General features: G+C 34.6%; 1 protein-coding gene across 1 annotated transcript in view; it reads left to right on the top strand.

Annotated features, from left to right (window-relative positions):
* Positions 1-27,814, top strand: part of LOC114172411 — a 52,153-nt gene that overhangs the window by 5,485 nt on the left and 18,854 nt on the right. Inside the window, exons 8-41 of the mRNA XM_028056901.1 lie at positions 282-470; positions 550-710; positions 1,189-1,359; positions 1,884-1,976; positions 2,074-2,395; positions 2,491-2,595; positions 2,687-2,782; positions 3,518-3,585; positions 5,685-5,805; positions 5,888-6,082; positions 6,154-6,357; positions 6,463-6,572; positions 7,338-7,434; positions 7,544-7,642; positions 10,566-10,715; positions 10,791-10,865; positions 10,940-11,431; positions 11,507-11,980; positions 12,852-12,965; positions 13,036-13,220; positions 13,417-13,525; positions 16,730-16,873; positions 17,532-17,822; positions 18,216-18,860; positions 18,966-19,157; positions 20,204-20,307; positions 22,048-22,337; positions 22,433-22,517; positions 22,609-22,938; positions 23,229-23,585; positions 23,695-24,184; positions 25,770-25,933; positions 27,229-27,391; positions 27,493-27,762. Of these exons, the coding sequence (XP_027912702.1) occupies positions 282-470; positions 550-710; positions 1,189-1,359; positions 1,884-1,976; positions 2,074-2,395; positions 2,491-2,595; positions 2,687-2,782; positions 3,518-3,585; positions 5,685-5,805; positions 5,888-6,082; positions 6,154-6,357; positions 6,463-6,572; positions 7,338-7,434; positions 7,544-7,642; positions 10,566-10,715; positions 10,791-10,865; positions 10,940-11,431; positions 11,507-11,980; positions 12,852-12,965; positions 13,036-13,220; positions 13,417-13,525; positions 16,730-16,873; positions 17,532-17,822; positions 18,216-18,860; positions 18,966-19,157; positions 20,204-20,307; positions 22,048-22,337; positions 22,433-22,517; positions 22,609-22,938; positions 23,229-23,585; positions 23,695-24,184; positions 25,770-25,933; positions 27,229-27,391; positions 27,493-27,762 (7,155 nt within the window). The remainder of the gene's footprint in view (positions 1-281; positions 471-549; positions 711-1,188; positions 1,360-1,883; positions 1,977-2,073; positions 2,396-2,490; positions 2,596-2,686; positions 2,783-3,517; positions 3,586-5,684; positions 5,806-5,887; positions 6,083-6,153; positions 6,358-6,462; positions 6,573-7,337; positions 7,435-7,543; positions 7,643-10,565; positions 10,716-10,790; positions 10,866-10,939; positions 11,432-11,506; positions 11,981-12,851; positions 12,966-13,035; positions 13,221-13,416; positions 13,526-16,729; positions 16,874-17,531; positions 17,823-18,215; positions 18,861-18,965; positions 19,158-20,203; positions 20,308-22,047; positions 22,338-22,432; positions 22,518-22,608; positions 22,939-23,228; positions 23,586-23,694; positions 24,185-25,769; positions 25,934-27,228; positions 27,392-27,492; positions 27,763-27,814) is intronic.

The raw sequence follows: 27,814 nt of genomic DNA, 5'->3' as shown, positions 1-27,814 counted from the left end.
ATGTTCATGTTACAGGATTATACTCACTAATAAAAGTTACAAACCATCTCATCCCATAAACAATTTAGTAACAAGTTCCCCATAAATAAGAAGAATAACATAAAAAGGAGTAGCACCTTTTAATATTGCCAGGTAGAAAGGAAGAACAATGATGCTTATTAACTTGAAAATCATCGCACTGGAAAGACTGAACAATGTAACTTTATTATGTTTTCACTGTAATTTTATTATCTTCTTTTCTTTTAGTTTCTTGGAAGTGATTTTCTTATAAAAACATTCAGATATTTAAGTATGGCACTAAAGATGGGAAGCCAGCTGATAAGTTGTTAAGAAAGCATTCGTACATTCTGCAACCAGTGACTGGGAAGGCAAAGTACTCCAAGCTACTGCCAACTGAAGTTGCTGATAGCCAAAAACCTTTACAGAAGGCCGTGGTGAACTTAGACGATGTTACAATCAGCATATCCAAGGTTCATTTGACTTGTTTTTTATTGTCTTTGGAGATTGTGTTTGTTTTTGTAGATAATCTTTGTATCTTTTTCTTTGTAGGATGGATATGGGGATATCATGAAATTAGCAGACAACTTTGCTGCATTTAATCAACGACTAAAGTATGCACATTATCGTCCACTAGTGCCAGTAAAAGCTGATTCCAGGTCCTGGTGGAAATACGCATACAGAGCTGTATCTGACCAGATAAAGAAGGCAAGGTATTTGAACCATCCGATTATTGTCTTTTGCCAAGCTAAATTTTGTAAATACCAATTTCTGTAGACAGGGAGTGTAACTTGCATAAGTAACTCCAATTTACAGCTTAATTTACTATTAAGTAACTCCAATACTATTCTTGGATTACATTTTTATTGTTTTCATCTTTATGCTGCATTTCAAAATTTAAGGGGTAGTTTCTCAAGCGATACTAGGAAGATGCAGTTCTAAAATTTCCACTCAGCTTTCTTCGGTCTATTTCTCAAGCTTTGTCTTCAATAAGTTCAGAGGATGTTTGGTTTGTTATTTTCTCATCAAACCAACACCCTCTTAAGCTTGCTACTTCGACATTCAGAATGCTGTACTGAAATTTTTGAAATCTAATAGTAGAGCTTTGTGGCATCTATGGTGATAGTTGATCTTTTTTTATCATGTTTAATGTTTATCTTCCATTGACTATGGATATTGTGCTTCTGTCAGTGGAAAAATGTCATGGGAACAAGTTTTAAGATATGCAAGCTTGCGGAAGAGATATATCTCTCTGTATGCTTCACAACTTAAATCTGATCCCACTCAGGTTACAATTAGTGGCAACAAAGAGATTGAAGACCTAGATCGGGAGCTTGATATTGAACTTATATTGCAATGGAGGTACGTTGTTTGTTTTGATGTTAGTATTTAATATTAATATTGAATTAATTATATGAAGAAACAAGGATATGTGAGCCTATAATTGATTCAACTACAGTATCATAACCACAGTCTATGTACATCTGCATACATTTAAAAAAATTTAATGAATCATAGGTTAGAAATTAGTAAAAAGCATTTTTGCAGTTTTCATTGCCATTTTATTAAGAATTATGACTTCTCGATCTGCTTATATTGATTTTATTTCATTTGAGCTAGCAAGCTCTCTTTTTGCCTTGGAACATTGTTGAGTTTTGGTGTGTATGATTTAGAAACTGTATTATTATAAAGAAAGATATTTAGATGCTTCTTTTTTTCACTGTATGAGCATCAGATATCTCTTCCTTCACATGCACTTTTACAACTTTGCAATCCACATATTTGGGATTAATCAAAAGTTTTATGCATGTTATATGTTACTCATATATTAGACCTTGGAACCCTCTTGTTTTGTTCTTTGACCTTGAAGTATCATATATTTGCAGAATGTTGGCTCACAAGTTTGTGGAACAATCGGCAGAGTCAAACCATAACATAAGGAAACAGAAAGCACAGAAATCTTGGTGGTCATTTGGATGGTGAAGTCTTGTCTTAAGATATTTTACTGTATCAGTAGCTAACTAATGAATTTTGTTTTAGTTTTTACTGTGAAGCTCACCTATGATCATGCTACAGGACTAGTGAATCCACTAAAGAAGAAAGTGATGAATTTAATTTCAGTGAAGAGGACTGGAACCAGTTAAATAAAATAATAGGATATAAGGAGGGTGACGATGGACAATTGGCTGTAAATAGCAAGGCGGATGTTATTCATACTTTCCTGGAAGTTCACATGAATCATAATGCTTCAAAGCTTATCGGTGAAACCAAAGAGTCCGTTGCTGAGTTATCATGCGAAGACCTCAGTTGCTCAATAAAGCTTTATCCAGAAACAAAGGTCTTTGACGTTAAGTTGGGCTCATACAAGTTATCATCACCAAAAGGTCTCCTTGCTGAGGTCAGCTGTCATTGACGTTAATGTTCTGCATTTTTTATTTTTATGCACATAATGCAAGTTGTGATATCTGGAATATTTGTTTCACATCCATTCAGAGTGCGACTTCCTATGATTCATTAGTTGGTGTCTTCCATTACAAACCTTTTGATGATAGTGTGGACTGGAGGATGGTTGCCAAAGCTTCTCCATGTTACATGACTGTATGCAGTTTGTCATTTTACCCCTTCCTTTACTTGAGTTTTTATTTTTTCGGTTTGCTTGTTTACTGATCTGTCTTTGGAGTTTGGACAGTACTTGAAGGACAGCATTGATCAAATTGTGAAATTCTTTGGGAGTAATGCTGCTGTAAGTCAGACAATAGCACTAGAAACTGCAGCTGCAGTGCAGGTATTATTTGACTTAACATCTCTTCTATTTGGGAACATGTTAAAATTCAAAGCTGGAATTGTATATTAAGTATGATACCTGGACTCTGTATATTGATTATGAAGGATAAGAGGTGAGACTTTGTGAAAGATGAGAGCACTATTTGAAAAGGGGACATCTGGGTTTACTAATTTGTTACTAAAAAATGTCTGGTGATTGGGGAGCGAGGGAGGAATTGGAATGAAAATGTACAAGGGAAAACTTGAAAAATCCGAAGTCCAAACTTGTCGAGATATTTTGGGAAGTTTCAAATTTGATTCCTATTGTTTTTAATTCTATATATTGGCTATATGTTGATTTAATTACTAGCATATCAATCCCACAATCTCGGACATTTGTTTCCTAGAATAGGCAGTGCTTGTTTCCAAATTTATTTAATTAATGTATATATGTATATCAGATGTATGTAATGAGACTAAACAAGGGATAAATTATTTTCTTCTAAACTTGAGAAAACTCTCTTATCTTGAATGATAGTAAGCTGGGATGAAAACAGGATTCAGTAAAACCATATAGATTTTAGTTTTTCCAGCTTCCCTATATTTCAAGTTCTCATTGTATTGTCTATGTTCATCTTTTCATTTTATTTCTGCTGACATATTTTCTCATGCTAAAAATTTATTTCTGACTTGCTACAAAGTTCTGTTTAATCTTGTTGAAAAGGATGTTCTCATTAGCTTGTATTATTATTCCTAGATGACAATTGATGAGGTGAAGCGCACTGCACAACAGCAAATGAACAGAGCATTAAAGGATCATGCCAGGTTATATTCTCTGTCTTGCTCTGTTATGTCTGTGAGCCATAAGTAAGAAACTGTTCTATCTCTCATTTACATGTGCTGATTGGATCCTCTTGGAACTAATGATGTACATCATATATATAACTACATGGACTAATGCCTGCAATGTTAGCTCAAATCTTTACTGATTCTATATGTGGTGTTAGTGATTTGATCCTTATCACTGTGGTTCGATTCCATCTCTTTACTCGAAATTGAAAAGAATCTCTGAATATTATTGCTTGATAATACACAAGATAATATGAAATTATTATTGGATTCTAATCTAGTCTAATTTAAAAAGGATATATTAGAAAATGATGTCGAATAGAACCTGTATAAATAAAATATGCCCTAATTACTGGAAATTAGGTAATAAATTTAAACAAATTTGAACAAGAGGATCAAAATTCAAATCTATGTTAATTATGGTAATTCTTATGACACTCTCTCCATTGGTGAATGAACATACGTTGTTCCTAGCTTGCAAGTGAGATCTTGAAACTGTTATTTGGAAAGTTTCTTGGTGAAGTGTACCAATTAAAGCATTGAAGGGGCCTATTCTATAGCTATGAAACTACTATCTAGTTTCTCCTTAATAAAATGTTGGCACATCTCTGTATGCGGTGTTCTATCTTGTTGAACTTTGTTGCGTGAAATGTTAATTGTGGACTTGTCACAAAGTAGCTTCATATTATAGTGTAGTTATCAAGAATGATCTCTATCCAAATTTCACAAACCCTTTAAGCTATAGCTAAAAATTTAGCCTCCATAATTGGCCTTTCCACTTCATTTTGCTGCTCCATAAAACATGTATATTGGGGTGGATCTTTGATCAATGATTGATCCCCCATAATTTGGATTTGTGTGTATATCTGTGGACATTCTCCCCTCTTTCTTTGTTAGTAGCGTACTTTTTGGGCTTTGCCTTTAAATACTGCAGCATGCATAAATTTACTGAACACATTTATTGGATACGCTTTGTCTGGCCTAGTGGAGAATAGATAAATAAACTTTCCATGAACCTTTTATATTTTACCATTTTCACTCTAGGGTTCTCATTCTCGTATCATATGGTTTTGCACCGGATGATCCAATGGTTTAGCAACCCACTTACCCATTACTTTAGGATTTATTGGTTCTCTTGACTGAACAGATTTATTGCATAAGCTTGTCTGGGCTAGTGTATAATGGATAAATAAACAGTTCTCTCATAATTTCTTATCATATATTTGCACTGGGGTGCTCCAACGGTTTAGCAACTCACCCAACTTAATCATTGGTCTAGGATGTACTGCTTCTATATTTACTTTGTTGTCTATGAAGATGATCTTGTCTATGCAAGAAGTGATTTGGCTTGTATCCACAATCTTAAGTAGGACACCATATTTAGAGAAGAGATTTAGGCATTCTCAATCATTTTAGGGAGTGATTGCTCAATCTAATATAGATGTTTCTATGACTAAATCAAGCATGCTTTAGTCATACTTGAAGAAGCATGCGTGTTGGGCTGCTGACCTAGTGACACTCTAATGGATTCCAATGTAGAACTGCTATCTTGTAGGACGAACCGTTGACCAATCATGCCACATTGAGACATTTGTTGATAAACTTAACCACGTTAAAATGACTCAATTAGACATTACTTTTGTTGTAAATGTGATAAGTTCGTCTTTAATGCTCCTTGTGATTGTTAGTTTGTGTATTTGGTCGCTAGAAATCCCCTTCTAGTAATGAAAACCTTTTTCTTTGAAATGAAACTAAAGGCAACTCCCAAGTTGTTGTTGGCTAATCTGATACTGATAGATTGTTAGCTTTAAGGAATAAGAAATACAATATAGTTGTCAGATCCTTTCACAATGTCACCAATCTATGTCAAACACTACCATATATTTAAAACAATTACTTAAGCAGCTCAAAGTGGGGGATATTAAGGAAATGAAAATGTTTCGTGGAAATTTTTGTAATACTAAATTATTCTGGATTTTCTTTTATAGTGTGTTGTTCCAGCATGTAACCGTTCCTCAAACCAGAGGGTTTCATCTTGAGAAGCTTTTTTCTAATTCTGGTTATTTATCTGTTAGGTTTTCATTGGATTTGGATATTGCAGCTCCCAAGATTACTATTCCTACTGATTTTTGTCCGGACAATACCCATGCTACAAAGCTTTTACTAGACCTTGGGAACTTGATGATTCGTACACAGGTGGACACTCCTGACAATTTTTGTAATGTGTTTTTTTTTTTTTTAACTTTTTTAATCTGTTAACTGTAAAATATTTGTTCAGGATGATCAACAGCAGGAATCAGCCGAGGATAATATGTACCTTCGATTTGATTTGGTCTTAAGTGATGTATCAGCATTTTTGTTTGATGGGGATTATCACTGGAGTAAAGTTTCTCTGAATAAGTCAGCCCATTCTACTAACACTGGTTTCTTCCCTATTATTGACAAGTGTGGAGTCATCTTACAACTTCAACAGGTAAAACTCTTGAGCTGTTGGAATTTCTTTTGATAAGAAGCATTCCAACTTTTTTTCTTCATTGTGGTCAGATTCGTTTAGAGACTCCATATTATCCTGCAACACGTCTTGCTGCGAGGCTTCCATCATTGGCCTTTCATTTTTCTCCAGCTCGGTATCATCGGCTGATGCATGTGATAAAGATTTTTGAGGAGGAGGATGGTGACAGCTCTGAGTTTCTTCGTCCTTGGAATCAGGCTGATCTTGAAGGGTGGTTGTCTCTTTTAACTTGGAAGGTTAAAAGTGATATCTTTCAGACCCTCTAGGTTTGCTTGTTGTCCATGTAATTCCATCATAATCTGTTATACTTATATCATGTGTCTTCTATAAAAATGTAATAGGGTGTGGGAGTTAGGGAGGCCTTGTGGCAGCGGAGATACTTCTGCTTGGTTGGGCCATTTCTTTATGTACTTGAAAGTCCTGACTCTAGATCTTATAAACAGTATACCAGGTACAAATGCCTTTCTTTGTGTCTTGTTATCATACTATATTACTACAATTTGCATCGATTACATTTAAGGATTGCAGTCAGTTTCGTCAGTTAGCTTTGGTATTGTTATTATAATAGATTGTCCTCATAATATGATATTCTGTCAGGAGAAGTCTAAAACTTTTTTCTTAAAAAGTTAGAACTGTTTATATTTGTTGTTCAATATTTGTTGGACATATACACACGAAAAATGATCTCCAGGGACTGTGGGTCCACTGGGCAGAGAAAGTTTTCTAAAGACTTCTCTTTGGGCTTTAGATATCATGTTAAAGGATAGAAAATAGATACAGTTTGAGCAGAAAACTGTGTTAGAATACGATTGAAATGCATAACTATATAGCCTTGTTGTCTTCGTTACACATCATAAGAGGATATTTTTGTTTTCTCCGAAAGAGATATTCCTTCCTATAAACTAAATTTATTGTAATAAGATTCGGAATATTTAATTTGATTCTCGACAAAGAAAAATAATACAAAGGGTGAAGACTTATAAATGTAAGCTGTAGTTACGTGCTGCTGAGTCAGCAACTGGTAAACTCTCTTAACAGAGTAGATTTACTGAAATTACAGTGAAATAACAAAACAAAAATTGTACATTTGGTTTTGTATCTAATAAAGTCTTTCTTATTCTGAAGAATCTGGTTAAAGTGTTTATTGAATTTGTTTTCTGCATCTGCTTTTGGTTTATATATACTATTAACAGCCTATGTAATCTTATTGTCATAGCCTACGAGGGAAACAGGTATCTGAGGTTTCACAAGAACTTGTTGGTAATGTACAACATGTTTTGGTTGTTTGTAGTCCTACACGATCCAACAGTAAGGTAATTATTATTTTTTTCTGTTGTCCAGACCCCAGTGAAGGTATCTTTCTGTTCATTCCATTAAGGTTTGAATTTATACTAATAGTAATCATTAAATGATTGGTTGTAGGTTGTTGAGGACACAAATGCACTAATTATACGTTGTGAATCTGAGGAATCAATGAAAACCTGGCATAGTCGCTTACAAGGGGCTATTTATCATGCATCAGTTTGTTTTCTTTCTTCCCTTTCTCTTGCTCTTTGTGTGTTTGTCTGTGAATGTTGTGAATGTACTTTTTTGTAATCCTGATGTAATTTTAACAAATGGCAAATGCCTGTGTATAGTCTAAAACATATCTGCATTGAGAAGTTGCACGAGCTTACTACTATATAGAAAATGATAGAAGCTGTGTTAAAAATAGAAGAAAACAGAATTTATTTACTGACTGAGTCCATCTTTAATATGATTTTTCTAGATACAGTCTCAATTCTTTTTCACCAAATGAGTAACTTGAGATTGAGAAGGGGTCAGAAGATTATATTTGTGGGATCTTGTTAGGACTTAAGTAGAAGAGGAGAGCCCAATCCAATAGTAGTCCATTAGGAAGCCTCAAAGCTCCCTCACCATATTAAGGAGCTCATGGTCAAGGTGATCATACCTTGTTCATCACACTTTACCAGAATGTTAACTTAATCCACTCTTGGTCTATGTTGCTGATATGATTGTTTTAGGAAATTATAAACATGAAAAACAAACCTCGAAAGAAAAACTTGTTCCTTAGTTTGAGATGAATAATCTAGGAAAATTAAAGTACTTCCTTGGTATAGTAGCAACTTACTTGAAGAAAGACATCTTTATCTCTTAAAGAAAGTATGTTCTTGATCTTCTCAAAGAAACATGTAAGATTGATTGCAAGACCACTTGAGTTCACATAACAAAGTAATAGAATTGGGATTGATAAAGGTAGTTATACTGTGAATAAGAGTCAATATCAAAGACTTATGGGGAAGTTCATTTGCTTAGCCCACACCAGACTTGACATAGCATATGTTGTAAGTGTAGTTAGCCAGTTAACGGGTGATCCAAGGGAGACATTTTTAAGTCGTGAACAAAATCCTTCAATATTTGAAGATAAGTCCAAAAGGGGATTATTGTTCAAGAGGAATGAACACAATGAAATTTGAGGTGTATATTGATGCAAATTATGTAGTGTTTATTATGTCTAAGAAATCCACTTTGGGGTATTGCATTGGGTAGAAATTTGGTTACTTGGAGAAGTAAGAAACAAAATGTTGTTACAAGGTCAGAGGTTGAATTCTGAGTTATGGCACATGGGGTATGTGAATTGTTATGGCTGAGAATTATTCTAAATTACCTGAATGTGGCATGTGAAAAAAAGTATATGATTCTTTATTGTGGTAATAAATCAACTATTAGCATTGCTCACAATCCAATTCAACATGGTAGGATCAGACACAAAGATAGATTGACACTTTAATAAAGATAAATTGGATAGTGGCCTGATCACTCCTTTTTATGATCCCATATGGGCTTCAGTTAGCATGTCTGTTTATAGAAGGTCTTCATATGGAATGATTTCATGATCTCACATGGAAGCTGAGTATGATAGATATCCTTTCAACAACTTGATAGGGGTGTTATTAATAGGATATTGAGTGTATTCTTAGGGGTTGATAGAAGATTCTAGAGATCTTTTGTAATGAATACTTTAGGGTCAGAATTCTCTAATATTGGAGGTTGATGTATTGTTCCAAAGTAATCAATTGAGTAAAATCTAATCTCATTTAGATTTATCGTTTTCAAGTGATGACAGTCAAACCAATTACATTCTCATCATCTATATTTGCATTAATCAAATCCTTTAAAAATGATGACGTAAAAATATGCTGAAATGGACAAGAAGGTTTTAAAGATATTTTTTCCTAATTACTACGGAGTTTTTGAGAATATATTTATCTTCATAATCCACTATTTTCAACATCATTGATTTATTTACAAAATTAGTTTTAAGTTTCTTTCCTGTAGGACCGGTTGATTTTGGTTACTGGTTGAAGCTTTTATTTTCTTATTTAAGAGGTTTCGTAATTTCTTAGTGGGCATTTGGTGACTTGGAGACGTAAGAAACAAAATATTGTTGCAAGGTTTAGTGGAGAGACTGAATTCCAAGCTATGGCACAATGTGTGTCTGAATTGTGTTGGTTGAGAATTATTCTGAATGATCTTAAAGTGACATGTGAAGAGTCTATGATTCTTTATTGTGATAATAATCAACTATTAGCATTGCTAGTTCAACATGGTAGTACCAAGCACATAGTGATAGATCAACACTTTTAAAGAGAAAATCTGCAGTGACCTTATCACTACTTCTTATATCCCATTTGTGCTTCAGTTAGCATATCTATTTATAAAAGATTTTACAACTTAGTGATTTTATGATTTCACATGCAAGTTGGGAATGATAGATATCCATTCACGAACTTGAAGGGGAGTGATGTTAATAGGATATTGGGTGTAGTGTTAGAAGCTAATGGAAGATTCTAGAGATCTCTTTGTAATCAATACTTTAGGATTAGAATTCTCTATATTAGAGGCTGATGTGCGGTTTCAAATTAATCAATTGAATAAAATCTACTCTCATTTAGATTAATCCTTTTCAAGTGATATGAATCACACCAATTACATTCTCATTATCTCTAATTGCAATAATCAAATCCTATAAAATAATGACATAAAAATATGCTGAAATGAATTGGAAGTTTTTGAAAATATATTTTCCTAATTACTATGGAGATATTGAGAATATTATTATCCTCATAATCCACTATTTACAACATCCTCAATTTATTTACAAATTAGTTAAGTTTCTTTCCCATATGATTGGTAGATTTTGGTTACCATGTGAAGCTTTTGTTTTCTTAGTTAAAAGGTTTCGTAACTTTTTATTGGGCATGTGGTGACTGATTAATTAAGGGAAGTAGTTGTTTTTCCCCTTTAATTCTCTGGAAAATACAAAAAGAAAATACTTATTTCTCCAATATAATCAAATCCACAACCATTGTATGATTTGTGTATCTAGTACATGATGTCGTTAAGGTGTTTTAAATGTTGATATTACACTTTTTTTGTGCAGAATACAGCTCCAATTTCTGGTCTATCTGAAACCTCATCAGATCATGAGGATACTGAATCAGAACATGATATTGATGTAGGAATTTCTGAAAGCTTGTTTGTAACCGGTGTTCTTGATGAATTAAAGATTTGCTTCAGTTATAGTTATCAGGTTGACCTTTTGGCTTTTTCTGTCGTAGGTTAAAATATGAATTTCCGCATGAACTAAAAATTTGTGTTGGTGTAGTGTGATCAGAGCTTAATGAAGGTTCTTTCAAATGAAGAAAGACGATTGTTTGAATTTCGGGCAATAGGTGGTCAGGTAAAATATCTGCTTTGTTGTTTTCTTAGCTGGATGCTTTGATCTTCCCTTTTGAGACATTTATATTTAAACAGGTGGAGGTTTCTATCAGAGACAATAACATTTTTGTTGGAACTATCTTGAAATCTTTGGAAATAGAAGATTTAGTTTGTTGTAGTCAACTATCGTCCCAGCCTTGTTTTATGGCAAGATCTTATATTGGGACTGCAGATGAAAATTCATTACTTTATAATAACATGATAAAATGCGTTGAAAGTAGTGTATTGATCCCTACTGAAAGTGATGATCAGTTTTATGAGGCACCCGAGACTTTAGCAGAGAGTGTTGACTATCCTATGCAGTCTCCTCGAGGTACATCAGAATATCGATCTAGTTCTTCCAGTGACATGCGATTTAATTATTCATCTCTTACACTCCCAAAGTTTAGTCGCATTACTGGACTTCTGCCTAGCGACTCTCCTAGTAGGAAGGAGCTTGAACTCAATGACACATTGGAGAGTTTTGTTAAAGCTCAAATAATTATCTATGACCAGAACTCTTCTCAGTATAAGAATACAGACAAGCAGGTGGGTGTTGATGGGTTTTATCAAATTTCCTTTAGTTTGATATCTTTTTACTAAATATTTTATTTTTCATTTCAGGTGATAGTTACTCTGGCTACCTTGACATTTTTTTGTCGAAGACCAACAATCCTAGCCATTATGGAATTTATTAATTCTATTAATATTGAGGATAAGAACCTTGCAACTGCTAGTGATAGCTCTTCAACAGCCAGAATGAAAAAAGATGTTTCAAGAGATGGAGATGATCTACAATCTACTGCTGTTGAGGATCATGCTGTTAAGGGCCTGTTTGGAAAAGGGAAATCCAGAGTTATGTTCAATTTGACATTAAAAATGGCCCAGGCTCAAATCCTTTTGATGAAGGAAAATGAAACCAAGCTTGCTTGTTTGTTTCAAGAGAGTTTGCTTACGGACATCAGGGTGTTCCCTTCCTCCTTCAGTATTAAAGCAGCATTGGGAAATCTAAAAATTAGTGATAATAGCCTACCTAGCAGTCATTTATATTACTGGGCATGCGATATGAGAAATCCTGGGGGCAGATCTTTTGTGGAGGTACCTCTTTCTCCTAGCTTTCAATGTTTCATTTTAAAATGTGACCCATGCATTTGGTGTCATTATTTATTTTAATTTACTTCATTTGGTTAAAAGGGAGTGCTCAGATTTTTAAAGGAATTGTTTTTCTCATTCTTGATCTGCTAAAGATTGTTCACTTGTTCTTTCTTTGGTGCTCACCTCATGGATGATTTTGGAATCTTCTTGGCTTTATTATGGGAATCATGATTCTCACTACCATTCAGGTTCTCTCAGTTTGGAATATATTCTGAGCTTTTTGGGAACACTCATCTCCTTCAACCTTGGATTAAATTTTTGTAAATGGATTTTCAAAATTTGTTGAACATTTTCTTATATTTTGACTGAGTCAGGATGGGAGTTTTGATCTTTTATTGAGGTTACAGGATATGGCTATATGTGTGCGACCTTTCTGTTTTTTTTTTGTCCTTTTAACATATTTTTCGTTTTTGATGTCATATGGATTGGCCAGCTTGGTTGTATTTTTAAGCCTGAGGGTAATTTTTTGTACTTTTTATCTTTAAATAGATATTTTATCCTCTTGGAATCTAGCCTCTTTGATAATTTTCATACTTTATCCCATTTTGTTTTCTTCAGACAGTCTTTGCCTACAAAACGTCTTAAATTGCGTATCAGTATTTTGTTGCTTTGCTCCATATATCTATTAGATTTTTGGTTACTAGGCAAGACTAATTAAAGTATTTACTTAGAAAATCCTTACAAGTGACTCATTCAGTTATATTTTTATTAATGGACATAAAAGAGTGAAAAATGGTAAATCTATGCTTTATAACTTTCAGTGGTTGGTTTTACTATAGTAAGCTTACTGTTGAATATCTGATTGACCATGTAGTTGGAGTTCACATCATTTAGCAATGATGATGAAGACTATGAAGGTTATGATTTCAGTCTTTTTGGAGAGCTTTCAGAAGTGCGCATTGTGTATCTAAATCGATTCTTGCAGGAGGTATTTACCAGATGGTTCAATTTTTGTGATTTTTTATTAGAAAGATTTGCCAAGTCTTAAACGCATGCAGGTTGTTGGCTACTTTATGGGTCTCGTTCCAGACAGCCCAAAGAGTGTCGTTAAAGTAACAGATCAAGCAACAAATTCAGAGAAATGGTTTTCAGCCAATGAAATTGAAGGATCACCCGCTGTGAAGTTTGATCTTTCTCTCAAGAAGCCTATAATATTAATGCCACAGAGGACAGATAGCCTTGAGTAAGCTGAAGAATTTAGTTTTCCTTTTCCCTTATAACCTCTCTAATATATATTTCCATAATTTTACATTAGACGTAGTTTTCTGTATAGTTGTTGTCAATGGGACAGTTAATCTAACAGCATCTGTGTTAAGTAATGACTCAAGTGTGGTTTTCATTCCTTTAATATCAGTTGTTGAGATATTTTTTTGATGCAGTTTTTTGAAGCTTGACATTGTTCATATAACTGTGAAGAACACATTTCAGTGGATTGGTGGAGGTAAAAGTGAAATTAATGCAGTGCACTTGGAAACTTTGACTGTTCAGGTGAGATTGGTTGCTCATAATATGATTGATTTTCAGGTTATGGAATAAAATTAGGATATATTAGAATCAAGAATATAAATGATGTTCTTTTCTCTCTCTGTATATTTTCGTTACACTAGCACAATATTTTTCCTTAGTTTGTTATTAACATTTTCATTGAGTCTATTTTGGTGATTTTGCTTTATAGAGCAGTTACTATAAATGCTTCCTTTGTATTCAGCTTTACACATGATAAAATTCATATAAAATCACATCCCCTTATCTTTTCTATAAGATGGTATCTAGAGCATTCCATCCTCATGGAAATTTGTAAATTTCTAATCTGTACATGGCTACTGCTAATACCACCGCTTCCACATCTTATTCCTTTCCCACTTTCCTTGCTAATCCTACTATTCCTCCACTATATCTCTATGTCCAAGATTATGATGTTGATTGAGTGAATGTGCATATCTATACAAGATGCCAAGAGTAGTACGAGATGGTTCTTGTATGAAAGGGGGATAAAAGATGACTCCAAATATTCAAAAGAACTCTCCCCTTGAAGCAACTTCAGAAACATGGCTAACTTTTGGAGCTGACCCAGACTCGGGAACAAAGATGCCCTTTTAGGAGCAGCTTTAAGAGATATCCATACAAGATGTGCTAGGAGTACCAAGAGTAGTACAAAAGACTCAACTTGAAAAAAACTCTTTTCCTGAAGATGAGGATGTTCGTAAAAAGATTTAATTTCATAAAAAGTGACATCCATGGAGGTAAAAATTTTTGACCCAGGGGATGATAGCAACGATATCCCTTTTTATTAGATACATAGCCAACAAATATACATTTAACAGCTCTAAGATCTAACTTTTCATGGAATTGACTATAAATATGGACAAACACAACACATCCAAATGCTCGATTATGAATACTAGAGAGAGAGAAAAGGAATAGATGGATAGAAGGAAGATATGAATTGAATAGGACTCAGACCATCTAGGACTCAAGAGGGTAATCAGTTAATAAGATAGGCTGGAGTGAGGACAACCTCTCCCCGATAAGATTTAGGGAGATTCATTTGGAAAAGAAGTGCCCGTGTCACCTCAAGAAGATGCCTATTTTTAATTTTAGCAATGCCATTTTGTTGGAGTGTATGCACACAAGTAAATTCATCAATTACACCATTTTTGGAAAGGAAATTTGACATGTTATGATTCTCATATTCCCTTCCATTATCAGAATGTAAACGTTTAATTGAGTTCTTAAATTATGTTTTAACTATATGGAAGAATTTGACGAATAGAATAAAAACTTCAGATTTTTTTTTTCATGAGGAAAATCCATGTAACTAACATGAATGAAATCATCAATAAACGTGACAAACCATTTAGCACTAGAATACTATGGTTTGATGCAGGCCCCAAATGTCAAAATGAATTAAATCCAAAGGATGGACACTCTTTGTATTACTAGGATGATATGTGGCACGATGGTGTTTTGCAAGTTGTCGACATATATCACAATTAAATGGCTCAACAAACTTTTTGGAAAATGAGGAAGGGAACGTGAACTTTAGAACCAGAAAGAAGGGATGTCCTAGATGACAATGGAAAAGCCAAATTTGAGAGGACTCAAAAGTGGTGCAAAATTGGAGGCAAGAGGTACCTGTTTGTGTAATAATACTATCTTTAGATTTTAAGTTGTTAAAACAATACCCTTAATAGTTTCGCTTGTCCTCCTCGTGGCATGATCCTTGAAAACACAATGGATAAGAAAGAAGGTTACAAAATACTTTAGGTCATGGGTAAGTTTTTTAATGGAAATAAGTTTATTAGAAAGGTTTGGAACGTAAAGGACATTTTTAAGGTTGAGGGATGACAAAACGGAAACATTTCCACGTCCAATTACTGGGACATGAGTCCATTGGCAGCAGTAATGTGGTTACCGAAAAGAGAAACATATGATATTAAAAGAGATGAATGAGGGGTCATATGTTCTGTGACATTAGAGTCGAAAACCTAAGAGTCCTTACATAAAGGTTTAGAAACATTAAAAGATGTATTGAAGTTCTTACAGTTAGAGCTAGAGAGGTACTAGAAGGAGACTTACTAGTAGATTCCATCCAAGATTTCAAACATTCAATTTTAGATTCAATTTCAGCACATAGTGCATGTATCTCTGAAGTTAGAAGTACGACATTGCTTAGTGAAGTTGCCACGCTCCAGATGTGGCAGTGGTCACAATTCTGATGATGGCGAAAGCTCCAACAAAAAAGCTCGGCAACGACCCTAACAACTCTAGCGAGGGTCTAACGAAAACTCTGGCAAAGGTCCAGTGAAGGTCCGATGAAGGTCCGACAAGGCTCTAACGAAGGTCTATCGAGGCTCCGACAATGCTCGGGCGAAGGTCCGATGAAGGTTCAGCGAAAGTCCGACGACAACTCTGGCAAAGATTCGGTGAAGGTTCGGTAACAGCTCTGGTGGACAACAAACAAGATGCAAGAATGGAAAGAAAGAACCACGAGTGGGTGCACTTCAGGCAATCCAATTATTTAAAGGGAATGGGTGCACTTCAGGCAATCCTATTATTTAAAGGGTATGGGTGCACTTCGGACAACTCTAAAAGGAGTCATAATTAAGACATGAGCTTTGATACCAACTTGAAAGAATTAATATGAAAGAAAGAAGATTTTATTCAATTGATTCATTGAAACTGCACATGAACTTGTATATATAGAAAACTCAAACCCTAAAGTAATAATTACATGAGATCTCTGCAAGCTTCTAACAATTTCTAAGAACTCCTAACAACTTCTACTAATACATTTAATATCCTACCAACAACTTTTACTATTGCATTTAAATCCAACTAACAGTTAGAATAATAAATATAAAATATATTATTTTCTTTCTTTGTATCTTTCCGTTACACTAGGACAATATTCCCCTTTAGTTTGTTATTTCCACTTGTCTCTTTTTGGTGAGTTTGTTTTGGTCTTTGGGTCATTTTGCTTTACTATAAATGATCCCTTTTTATTCAGCTTTACACATGACAGAAATAATAAAATATTACATCCGTTTATCTTTTCTCTAAATAGAAACCTGGTTAGAAGGGATCTTCTAGTGTTCCTATGCTAATTTTCTCACTTTGACATTATATTTGTTTTGGGATTATTGTGTACTGCATTTTAAACCATTTTGTTTTACTATGATGGGGGTGTAGGTTGAAGAAATCAACTTGAATGTTGGAACTGGATCAGACATAGGTGAAAGCATAATTCAGGATGTGAATGGGCTATCTGTGACTATTCACCGGTCGCTTCGAGACTTGTTAGGTCAATTTCCAAGTGTTGAAGTCATCGTCAAGGTAATATATTTCATTTTCTTGTGTGATATTTTTGTGAAAGCTAGATTGCCTTACTTAAAAATATTAGTTACTTTTTCATTTATTTTCTATTGTTAGTGTGATTTATTATTATAGATTTAATTATTCATTTGGTCTTTATAGTTGCACAATCTTTACGCTTTAGTCCCTAACATTAACAGTACTCATTTAAATGCATAAAGCTTTTAATCCATATTAGTTCGTGTCATCTAAAACTGTGGGAGCTAAAACAGATTAAAAGGTGTATTTGCATGGATTGAATGTGTTTAAAGTTATGTGTAAGGACTAAAGTGAGTTAAAAATATATTTATAGGTACTAACATGAGCTGTTTTTAAAGTCCCTATAGTTACACAATTTTTATGCTTTATTCCCTGCGGTTAAAAGTTTTTCATTTTAATCCATATACTCCTTAATCCTGTTTTGTGTGCCATCTAAAGTTGTAGGGACTAAAGCAAATTAAAAGTGTATGAACTGAGTTAAAAACCAAACTATATTTAGGGGGACTAAAATTAGTTGTTTTTAAATATTAGGAATAAAATGTAAGGGTTGTGCAAGTATAGCCAAATAACTAATTAAACCTTGTTTTTATTGGCTTGCTATATTGAAATCTGTTTTGTATTGGATGTTGCGGTTCTGCAGATCGAAGAGTTGAAGGCGGAAGTTTCGAATAAAGAATATGAAATTATTACTGAGTGTGCTATTTCTAACTTTTCTGAAGTCCCTGATATTCCTCCACCGCTGAATCAATGGTCCTCCATGACATTGAATGATACCACAGGAGGTATTGTCCCTGAGGTTACAAATGGTGTTGATTCAGGGACCACCAATGTTGAACCCTCTCTTCTGCTGAAACTCTGTGTCTCCATTAATCTCGTTGAATTGAGCTTATATACGGGGTTAACTAGAGATTCATCTCTAGCAACTGTACAGGTATTAACAGAGTATATGTGTGCGTATAGTAGCTTAAGGCTATGCTATGTTAAACAGTCAAGAAAAGAGAAAAACTGTAAAGCTAATAGACTATAGTGTTTGTCTATTAGCTTAAGGGAATTATTTTCATTATTATTATTATTATCTACACTATATAGTTAGTTATACACTCTGCTGTGTACATTGACAGCCAGGTTAAATTAGGATAAACTAGGATTGTTTAGATTGATTAATGGAGATTGGGTAAGTGGTGAAATTAACTAGGAAAAAACACTTTTTCTAGCAAAAGCTTTAGGGACTTAATTTCTCTAAACAAAATGCAGTTGACTAAGGTCAATCAAATAAAGAACAATTTATTTTGTATGGCTCATTTTGTGGTTTTCTCTTGTGCAGGTCAGCAATGCCTGGCTGTTGTATAAGTCCAGTACAGCAGGAAACGGATTCCTCTCTGCAACACTTCAAGGTTTCAGTGTGTTTGATGACCGTGAGGGAGTTGAACAAGAGTTTCGGTTAGCGATAGGAAAGCCTGACAATGTTGGAGCCTATCCCCTTCCTACTTCTTCGCATAATCAAAACAAGGATTCAGTTGATGGTAGCTTAATTGAGGGAAATAATTTTGATCTAGTTCAGACAATGCTCATTGTTGATGTGAAATTTGGTCAGGATTCGACATTTGTTTCTTTGGGTGTCCAGAGGCCTCAGTTGCTTGTTGCACTAGATTTTCTGCTTGCTGTAGTCGAGTTTTTTGTTCCAACTGTCAGCAGTATGCTATCTGTTGAAGAAAAGAGGTCTGACATGCTAGAAGCTATCGTCATTGATCAATCTGTTTACAAGCAACCTTGTCCTGAATTTTCCCTATCACCTCAAAAGCCTTTAATAGTTGATGATGATGGTTTTGATCATTTCATTTACGACGGTGATGGTGGAATATTATATTTAAAGGATAGACAGGGTTTTAATCTCGCAGCGGCTAGCACGGAGGCTATAATATACATTGGAAATGGGAAGAAGTTGCGGTTCAGAAATGTTGTTATTAAGGTCGTAGTGTCTCACTTCATCAACTTCTTTACTGAATTGCCATAGAGATAGATAAATTTTGGTGGATGCCCAAAAAAACTAATTACCTTGTTTTTATTTTTGCAGGGTGGGCCACATTTGGATTCTTGTGTATATCTTGGAGCAGACAGTAGCTATTCAGCTTTAGCGGGTGATTATGTGTACTTGGAAGAGTTAGTTGAAAGCCCTCAGTCTAGGTCTTTGAGAGGAAGGGTGGACGAAGTACCATGTCAGAATAATGCTGTTAATAACTCCACAGAACTGATCATCGAACTTCAGGTTAAGTGTTGCTTCAGTTAACTACTCACGGATTTTTGTATGATTGATTCTAATTGAAAGAAGAGTTACTGTGACCCAATGGCCCACTCTATGGAAGTCCTCTCCCACTTCAAAGCTTAAGAATGACACAAATAATTGTATTCCATTCTTAGCATAGGTTCCTTCCATCTAATCCCTTGAAGTACTGTGTTCTCCTTCAAAGAGTGAAATGATAATTGAAAGTGTTCTCCTTCAAAGAGTGAAATGATAATTGAAAGCAGACTAACTAAAGGCATAGTGCAATGTAGGCTTACTTTGATTTTAGTTTTCTGGATTTGGAAGTTTCGTTGTTAGCAGCTTTCATTAGAAAAATGTGAATTTTTTTATCCTGTGGCGCAGAACAAAGTTAATTATAATACCCAAAGTCATTGTTTTCGTGGTCGGCTTTCACATGCTACTAAATTATATTTAAAACACTATAAAGAACCTAGAAGTTGCTCAAGGACTGAATTACTGAACCTTTTCCTTATGTGTCTTCTTTCTCTTTTTTAAATTAATGTTTAGAGAAATGCTAGCATAAATCTCATTTGACTGATTTTATTGGAAGTCAAACAAATTTGTATTCTTATTTGATGAGTTTCACTTGTTTTTTTATCCTTTCCAATAATAGAGTGATTTAGAGAACGTGTTGCCTCAAAGTCAAATACTTACTATACCATCAGAAGAGGAAACATACCAAAGGAAGCAACCTTCCTAATAAGAGAGAAAAATATGTTGTAAAATTAGTTTTCCTTCTTTCTTTAAATGACATTTTAACTCAACCTTTTGGTTGAAGTGGCAATCGTCTCTCCTTGAGTTTTGGGAGTTAGTTTCATCCAGTCCATTTCTAATATGGTATTTGAACCGATCTAGTCTTAGGTGTCATCGGTAGATGTCAATGTCTAGTTCTGCAAATTTCATGCTCGAGATATTTTGTTTTATGAGTAAAGGGAGTGTGCTTTGTTGTTGATGTTGTGTGTGTTTGGTTTATGCATGTCCTAAGATGTGATGAAATATATTTTTTGCAGGCTATTGGTCCAGAGCTTACCTTTTATAACACCTCAAAAGATGTAGGAGAGTTATTGAACCTGTCTAATAAACTTCTACTTGCACATTTGGATGCATTTTGCAGGCGAGTTCTCTTTTGTAAATGGCATGCTTCCATTTTCACTAGTTTGGCATACTTTCTATTTATTTAGATTCTTAATGCTGTTTTAGTTTTTCCTAATGCTATATATATATATATATATAATATAATATAATATAAAGGGCCTTTACCTAATAGATTAGTATATTAAGAGTGCTGGTCATTTGGCGTCGTTTCAAGTCTATCTGAATGGTATAAAAATCTGTTTAGAAGACCAACCTTAATTTTTAATAATGAAGTTAAAGTTCAGCATATTGGGTGGTCTTGTGTCTCCTTGTTTTAAGTTCTAAGAGAGTGTCTTAGAAAATTTGTAATTAATAAAATGATTAAGAAAATGATGAAATAGAGAATTCAAATGGATATAAGGACATTACAATTATTTCAGATAGTAATCAACGACCAAGCCCTCAATCCTAGTTTTGGAAAATGGGTTTTAAGCTTGACACAATTTCACTAAATAAGATTTGCAACTATTTATATACTATAATTTGGCCATATGTCTAGTCAATATGTGATCTCCAAACAACCCTTCATGCATCTTAAAAAGTGGACTATAGGCATACCTCAAACTCACTAGAGAGTGGTTTATAAGATGAGGATTGTATTCATTTATATACTATAATTGACGATATCTATAGTCAACATGGGATCTCCAACAACAAGAAAAAATGGTCTTAGATAAACTGAGCAGAGAGAGAGAAGGTGAACAGTAAATAGAACTGTCATATTAATCTCAGAACAGTAAGTCATGTACAAAGAAACTATTTATAGGAGACTGGTTTTTGTTAGTAATAACAGAACCTTAAAGCTGTTACATATGAAACTATACATGATAATAGAGAAAATATAGTGCTGTACAGAATACAAAGAACTATCAACTCTAGTACTCTAATAGAGGGCAAACACAAACATGATAGAAGTCCAAAAGAAAATAAAGAAAGAAATCAAACCAAGAAGGAATGTTGTATGAGAGTCACAATTTTCAATTTTAAGCCACAAAAATAATACAAGGCCGAGGACACTCTAACCTTCCTAAGTGGGTCTACTTAAATCTAGGGATTATAATGGTGGGTCCAAGAGGTGTGGGGATGGCCACATTTGTGTGGGAAGGTGTTGAAAGGTCCATTTCCCCAAACCAGTATAGCTCCGTCTGGTGCTCTCTGGTGTAGAAGGTGAAGGTGTTCTATGCACCTTCATAGGTGTGGGCCAAACCTCAGTGAGCACCATCTTCTTGAATTCCTACATCATTTCATTTGCTAAAATCAAAGGCCAGTGTTCTTAGGGTCAGGGAGTGCTGCCACCCTACACCCCAAATTTTAAAATTCTTATATTTAGACATATTGAAAAATTTGGGGGAGGGGCATTACTCATTCTGGCTCCTTGGAAGATCTACCTTTGATATCAGAATAGACCTGCGAGTAGCTTAGAGCTGCTACATAGTTAGTTATGACAGTTATGGATTTTGCAACTGCTGTTTGTCAGTTAATTAGATCTAGAGCTCTCCCATATACGTCACTGTAATTACAAGTTAATGCATGAAAAAATTATGTTTATTCTCTTTATAAACAATGAGTTTCTATAAGTTGAAAGATATAATCCCTAATTTTGACCCAAGATTTATCTTAAGTACAAATTTTGTGCAGAGGCCTATTTAATGATTCACTCTATTTCAGGTATGATGAGAATGTAGGATTAACTGACTTTGCTATGTTCTTCTATTGCTAGGCTTGTATTGAAGGGTAACAATACTGAGATGAGTGCAGATGTACTTGGTTTGACTATGGAGAGTAATGGAATCAGGATTTTGGAGCCATTTGATACATCGTTGAAGTACTCAAATGCTTCAGGGAGGACGAATATTCATTTATCTGTTTCCAATATTTTCATGAATTTCACTTTCAGTATCTTGAGACTATTTATGGCTGTGGAAGATGATATTTTAGCATTTTTAAGGATGACATCAAAGAAAATGACAATTGTTTGCTCTCACTTTGACAAAGTTGGAACAATAAAAAGTATGTTTATCATTCTCTTATTTTTTCATTTTGGTAAATGAAGTGACAAATGTGGTTGGAGGACTGGTCTCATTCATTTTTCATTTTGCATGCAGATTCTCAATCTGATCAAACATATGCCTTTTGGAGGCCCCATGCTCCTCCTGGTTTTGCTGTACTTGGTGACTACCTGACACCACTGTCAGTGCAAATTTTTTAATATTTTCTGTCTAGACTGATGCATTTATTCCTTCTCTGATTTGAATGTTAATATGACGTGTTTGCTCGACAGAGATAAACCACCAACAAAAGGAGTTCTTGCAGTAAATATCAATTCTGTTACAGTTAAGAGACCTATTAGTTTCAGATTGATTTGGCCACCTTTAACATCTGTGGGCTTTAAGGGTGAAGAAGTGGACAATTCTGATTCATTATGGAATACTGAGGCAGATAACATTTGTTCCATTTGGTTCCCTGAAGCTCCCAAAGGTTATGTTGCACTAGGTTGTATTGTTACTCGTGGAAAGACACCACCCCCACTATCTTCTGCTTTTTGCATCCCGTCTTCTTCTGTATCTCCATGTTCATTAAGGGATTGTATCACAATAGGCACCACTGATTTGTAAGTGAAAAATTTCTCATGTTCTTCTATAACATGTAGGGTCATTTTAAAATTTTATACTTTAAACTACCGAACTTCTTCATTATCGAGGAGGTTAGTGCCTTTTGCTATGTTTATCATTTTACTTGCTAATGAAACAATGTTATCATTTTGCTTGACTGATTAAGTTTATCTTTTGAGCATTAATTCTGAGGTTGGGTGTTTTACTTGCAAAAATTTACCTATTGCTCAAGCATAAGATCATTGGATTTTTGTCCTCGTAAGCACAATATTGTTTGTGTTGATTGCAGATCACCATCGTGTGTGGCATTCTGGCGAGTGGATAATTCTGTTGGCACTTTTTTGCCAGTAGATCCTATTTCTCTTACTTTGATGGGTAAAGCATATGAATTGCGTTGCATTAAATATGATTATTTGAAGCCATCCTCAGCAGCAGCAAGTAGTCAGGATTCCTATGCTCCTGGTGGGCATCTAGCCTTGCAACCTGACCAGTCTGTTGGTGCAAATTCTAATAGGCGTTATGAGCCTGTTGCTAGCTTTGAGTTAGTGTGGTGGAATCAGGCATCAAATTCAAGAAAGAGGTTATCCATATGGCGTCCAGTAGTCCCAGCGGGAATGGTATATTTTGGTGATGTAGCTGTTAAAGGGTGTGTTTCACTCATTATCTTCCCCTTTTCATTGTATAGCTTCAGATATTAGTTTGTTATCTTTCTCTTTACAATTAATATGGAGCTGATGAAATCTTCTGCTTTTTAGGTATGAACCTCCAAACGCCTGCATTGTAGTTCATGATTCAAGGGATGAAAATGTTTTCAAAACTCCACTAGATTTTCAGCTTGTAGGACAAATAAAAAAGCAGAGGGGAATGGAAAGCATGTCCTTCTGGCTTCCACAAGCTCCTCCTGGCTTTGTTTCCTTGGGTTGTGTTGCATGTAAGGGGAAACCTAAGCAAAATGATTTTAGCACATTAAGATGCATGCGGAGTGATTTGGTAGCAGGTGATAAATTTTTAGAAGAAAGTGTATGGGATACATCTGATGCAAAGCATGTAGCAGAACCATTTAGCATATGGGCTGTTGGCAATGAGTTGGGGATTTTTATTGTCCGTGGTGGTTTCAAAAGACCCCCAAGAAGGTTTGCTTTGAAGCTTGCAGATTCAAATGTGCCAAGTGGTTCAGATGTGACAGTCATTGATGCAGGAATTGGGACCTTCTCAATGGCTCTTTTTGATGATTATAGTGGTTTGGTGAGAATAAAATGCTTAGATTGTAACTTTTGTTAGAATAATAGAGTTCTTAATTTCCTAATTGCTTAAGCTTTGAGAATGAAAGGGTCTATATCAATAGGTATTCTCCAAATATTGAAGTGCTTGTTAGAAATTCTATATAGAAATATGATTAAGTTATAAAATATAAGTGAGTACAAATTTTATCTTACAGGCTGGTTTCGCAAGATTGAATTAGCTTTAAAGTTAGTTCATAAGATGGTATCAAAGTCTATCTTGGCAAAGTTTGTTGGGCTTATCATGTCATCCACTATCGGATCACACACAAATATTTAGTCCCACGCTTTAGATCGGTGTGAGGGGGGGTGTTGGAGATTTCACGTTAATTAGAGATATGATAAAATTATAATATATAAGTGGGTGCAAATCTCACCTTACAATGATTTTGTAAAGAGGAGTTAGGCTCAAAGTTTACTTCAAGAGTGCTAATTGTTGCATGCTTCTAGATTTAATATTAAGAAAATGAGTGTTGTTGACCTTAAGTTACCTATAGGTATAGGTATACCTCATCTCTAAATTAGAGTGCAGAAATTTAATTAAGTCTACACCAAGTATAATGAATTGTGTTAAGAATGAACTTTAAGCCTAACTCAAATCCACAAAACTGACTTGTAAGATGAGGTTTGCAATCACATGTACTCTAAATGGCCTTATCTCTAGCCGATGTGGGACATTTCAACATACTTTCTCATGCCTCATGCTGAGATATATACATCTCGTGCATGAAACTAGACATTAATGGGTGGTCCGATAGCGGGTGGAACAATAGACAAAATAAAATTTCGTTAGGATAGGCTAACCTGACTCTGATACTATGTTAAGAAGTGAACTTTAAGTCTAATTCAACTCCACAAAACCAGTTTGTAAAGTGAGGTTTCCACATACATATATTCTAAATTGGCCTTATCTCTAGATAAGTCGATGTAGGACTTGCAATAAATTGTTTTTTGAAAATAGACAAAGCAAATGTTTCACCATCTGACATAATTTTTCTGTTAAATAATGTAATTGGTAAGTGTTCTTAGTGTGTCAAGGATTTTTATCAATAGGTTTCTTTTTCCTATGTATAGGGCTTCTTAGCTTGTCTATAGCTTCATGCTGACCTGTTTTTTGTTCATGGGTGTTGGTTGGTCTCCTCATGAGTTATGGTATCTTTCTTTTTGTTTTGTAATGATATTTTCATGTGATGACAAATGATACATGTCCTTGGGATGTCAGCCTAGTTGAGATGCCAAAGATCATAGTGATGCCTAACTTGAGCCTTTTATTTAAAAGTGTTCTTAGTGTGCCTTGTAAAATCTTTTCCTAATTTTTTAACATGCCTTGTTGACCATTGAAGATTGGGGTTGATTTTATTATGGTTTTTTTGTCCTTATTACTATTATTGATGTCATTCTTATACGGAACTGTTACTGTTAAATATAAAGCCATCCATGAGCTTTCACCTAACTGCTTAAGCATTCATAAGAGTTAGTTCTTGATAAGTTATTATAGCTTTCTCGGAAGTTTTACTTCTGTGTTGACTGCTTTTCTTTGAATTTGACAGATGGTTCCTTTGTTCAATATATCTTTGAGTGGAATAACATTTAGTTTGCATGGAAGAACTGGGTATCTAAATTGCACTATTGGTTTCTCCTTGGCTGCCAGGTCATACAATGATAAGTATGAAGCTTGGGAACCTCTTGTTGAGCCAGTAGATGGGTTCTTGAGGTAATTACTATGTGTTTATAAGAATAGAATACTTGTGTGAGACATGTTGCCTTTGGTAGAATTCTTGAATGAATGATTAGAGTTTTGGCTCTTATGAGCAGTGGTATAATTTGATTTAGAAAATAAGAACTGAGACAAGAATAGGTCTTGGGTCACTAAATCCATCCTCTTTGCGACAATTCCTATTTATTATGATGTATTGGGAAAAATTCAAGTACCAAATTGACTAACATTCCTCACTACAAAAACTGGTTGAGTTAGGTCTAAAACCATATCCTAAGATGGTATCAGAATTATGGAATTTATCCAAAACTTCTGCAAATTTATCTAGGACAGCCTAATGAAAGTTTCAAAGGGCTAGAATGAACCCTGCTTTGAATTTAGAAGATCTTAAAATTTTCATAAAGTGGAATGCACAATCTGGCTGCCAGCAATGAAACCCACAACAATCAGTCAACCAAAATCGTTACTCTATCAAGCCTGTTTACAACTTGCAGGTGTTGGTTTTGGTTTTGGCTGAGGGAAGGGTTTGGCTTGGTTGGAGGAGGTTGATGATGGCAGCTGGAGCAAGAACCTGAGTATGGTTGAGAATAGGAAATGTGGTTACGTGGGGTGTTTGAAATGGAGGATATTAGAGTACACTGATTGAAGAAGTAATTTTTTTGGTATCGGTCATTTATTTAAAAATGATCATATCTAACTGGAAAACACCTTTGCCTCAATGATGGCATGAAATAATTTGATTTGGTTTAATTGATTTCTTCTGCATAAAAGATAACACAAATGATGCTAGTAGTGGAAAAATTTTAGCCAAAATACAGCAAATGATAGCAATCCATTCACTAGCTTGAGGGAAGCCTTGATTCAAAAGGAAATATAGTTATTAAGCTATAAGCTCCAGCAGGATATGAAGTGTAATGTTAGAAGCTATCAGAAGATTCTACGGGATCTCTTTGTAATCTTTACTTTAGGATTAAAGTTCACTATATATAGAGGTTAATGTACCGTTTCAAATCAATGAATTGAATAAAATCTTTCCATAGTCAGATCAATCCTTTTCAGGAGTTTATTAAATTTGAACAAAAAGTTGTTAAATTATGGATATTTCACGTATAAAAATTGGATTAAACTCCTTTAAATGAACAAATGTATAATCTTTAATCTTTACTAAATTTGAATAACATTAGCTATGCACTTAATCACATTACACCTTCCCTTACTTTAGAAGAGTCAAATCCACTAAGGTTATATTTTTGTTCCAGTTTCTATTTTTGCCTAATTACAGCTACATATAGGTACCAATATGACCTCAACGCCCTGGCTGGAACCTCTCAATTACGTTTGACATCAACTCGAGATCTGAATTTAAATGTTTCAGTTTCTAATGCTAATATGATCATTCAAGCTTATGCAAGCTGGAACAATCTTAGCAATGCTCACGAATGTTACAAAAACAGAGTAAAATTTCTTATAAACCTTTTCATTTTTTCTGTTTTAAGACTGGTTCTTTTGATGTATATTACTTTCTTCATTTCACAGCGCTTGTTTTCTCTTACCAGGATGCATTTTCTCCAACTTATGGTGGAAACTCTATCATTGACAAACTCCAAAAAAGAAATTATTACATAATCCCTCAAAACAAGCTTGGTCAGGATATATTTATTCGTGCTACAGAAGCTAGGGGTCTCCAAAATATAATTCGGATGCCATCTGGGGATATGAAGGCTGTCAAAGTTCCTGTGTCAAAAAATATGCTAGAATCTCATTTGAAGGGTAAACTCTGTAGAAAGATTAGAACAATGGTTACAATCATCATAGCAGAAGCACAGGTACAATTTTTGTTGCTTTTAGTATACTACTTACATGGTTTTGGCCGTCCCA

Source organism: Vigna unguiculata, chromosome 2 (assembly GCF_004118075.2).
Source record: "Vigna unguiculata cultivar IT97K-499-35 chromosome 2, ASM411807v1, whole genome shotgun sequence".
In the NCBI taxonomy this organism is placed as follows: Eukaryota; Viridiplantae; Streptophyta; class Magnoliopsida; order Fabales; family Fabaceae; genus Vigna; species Vigna unguiculata.
This window is presented reverse-complemented; position numbering and strand designations above follow the sequence as displayed.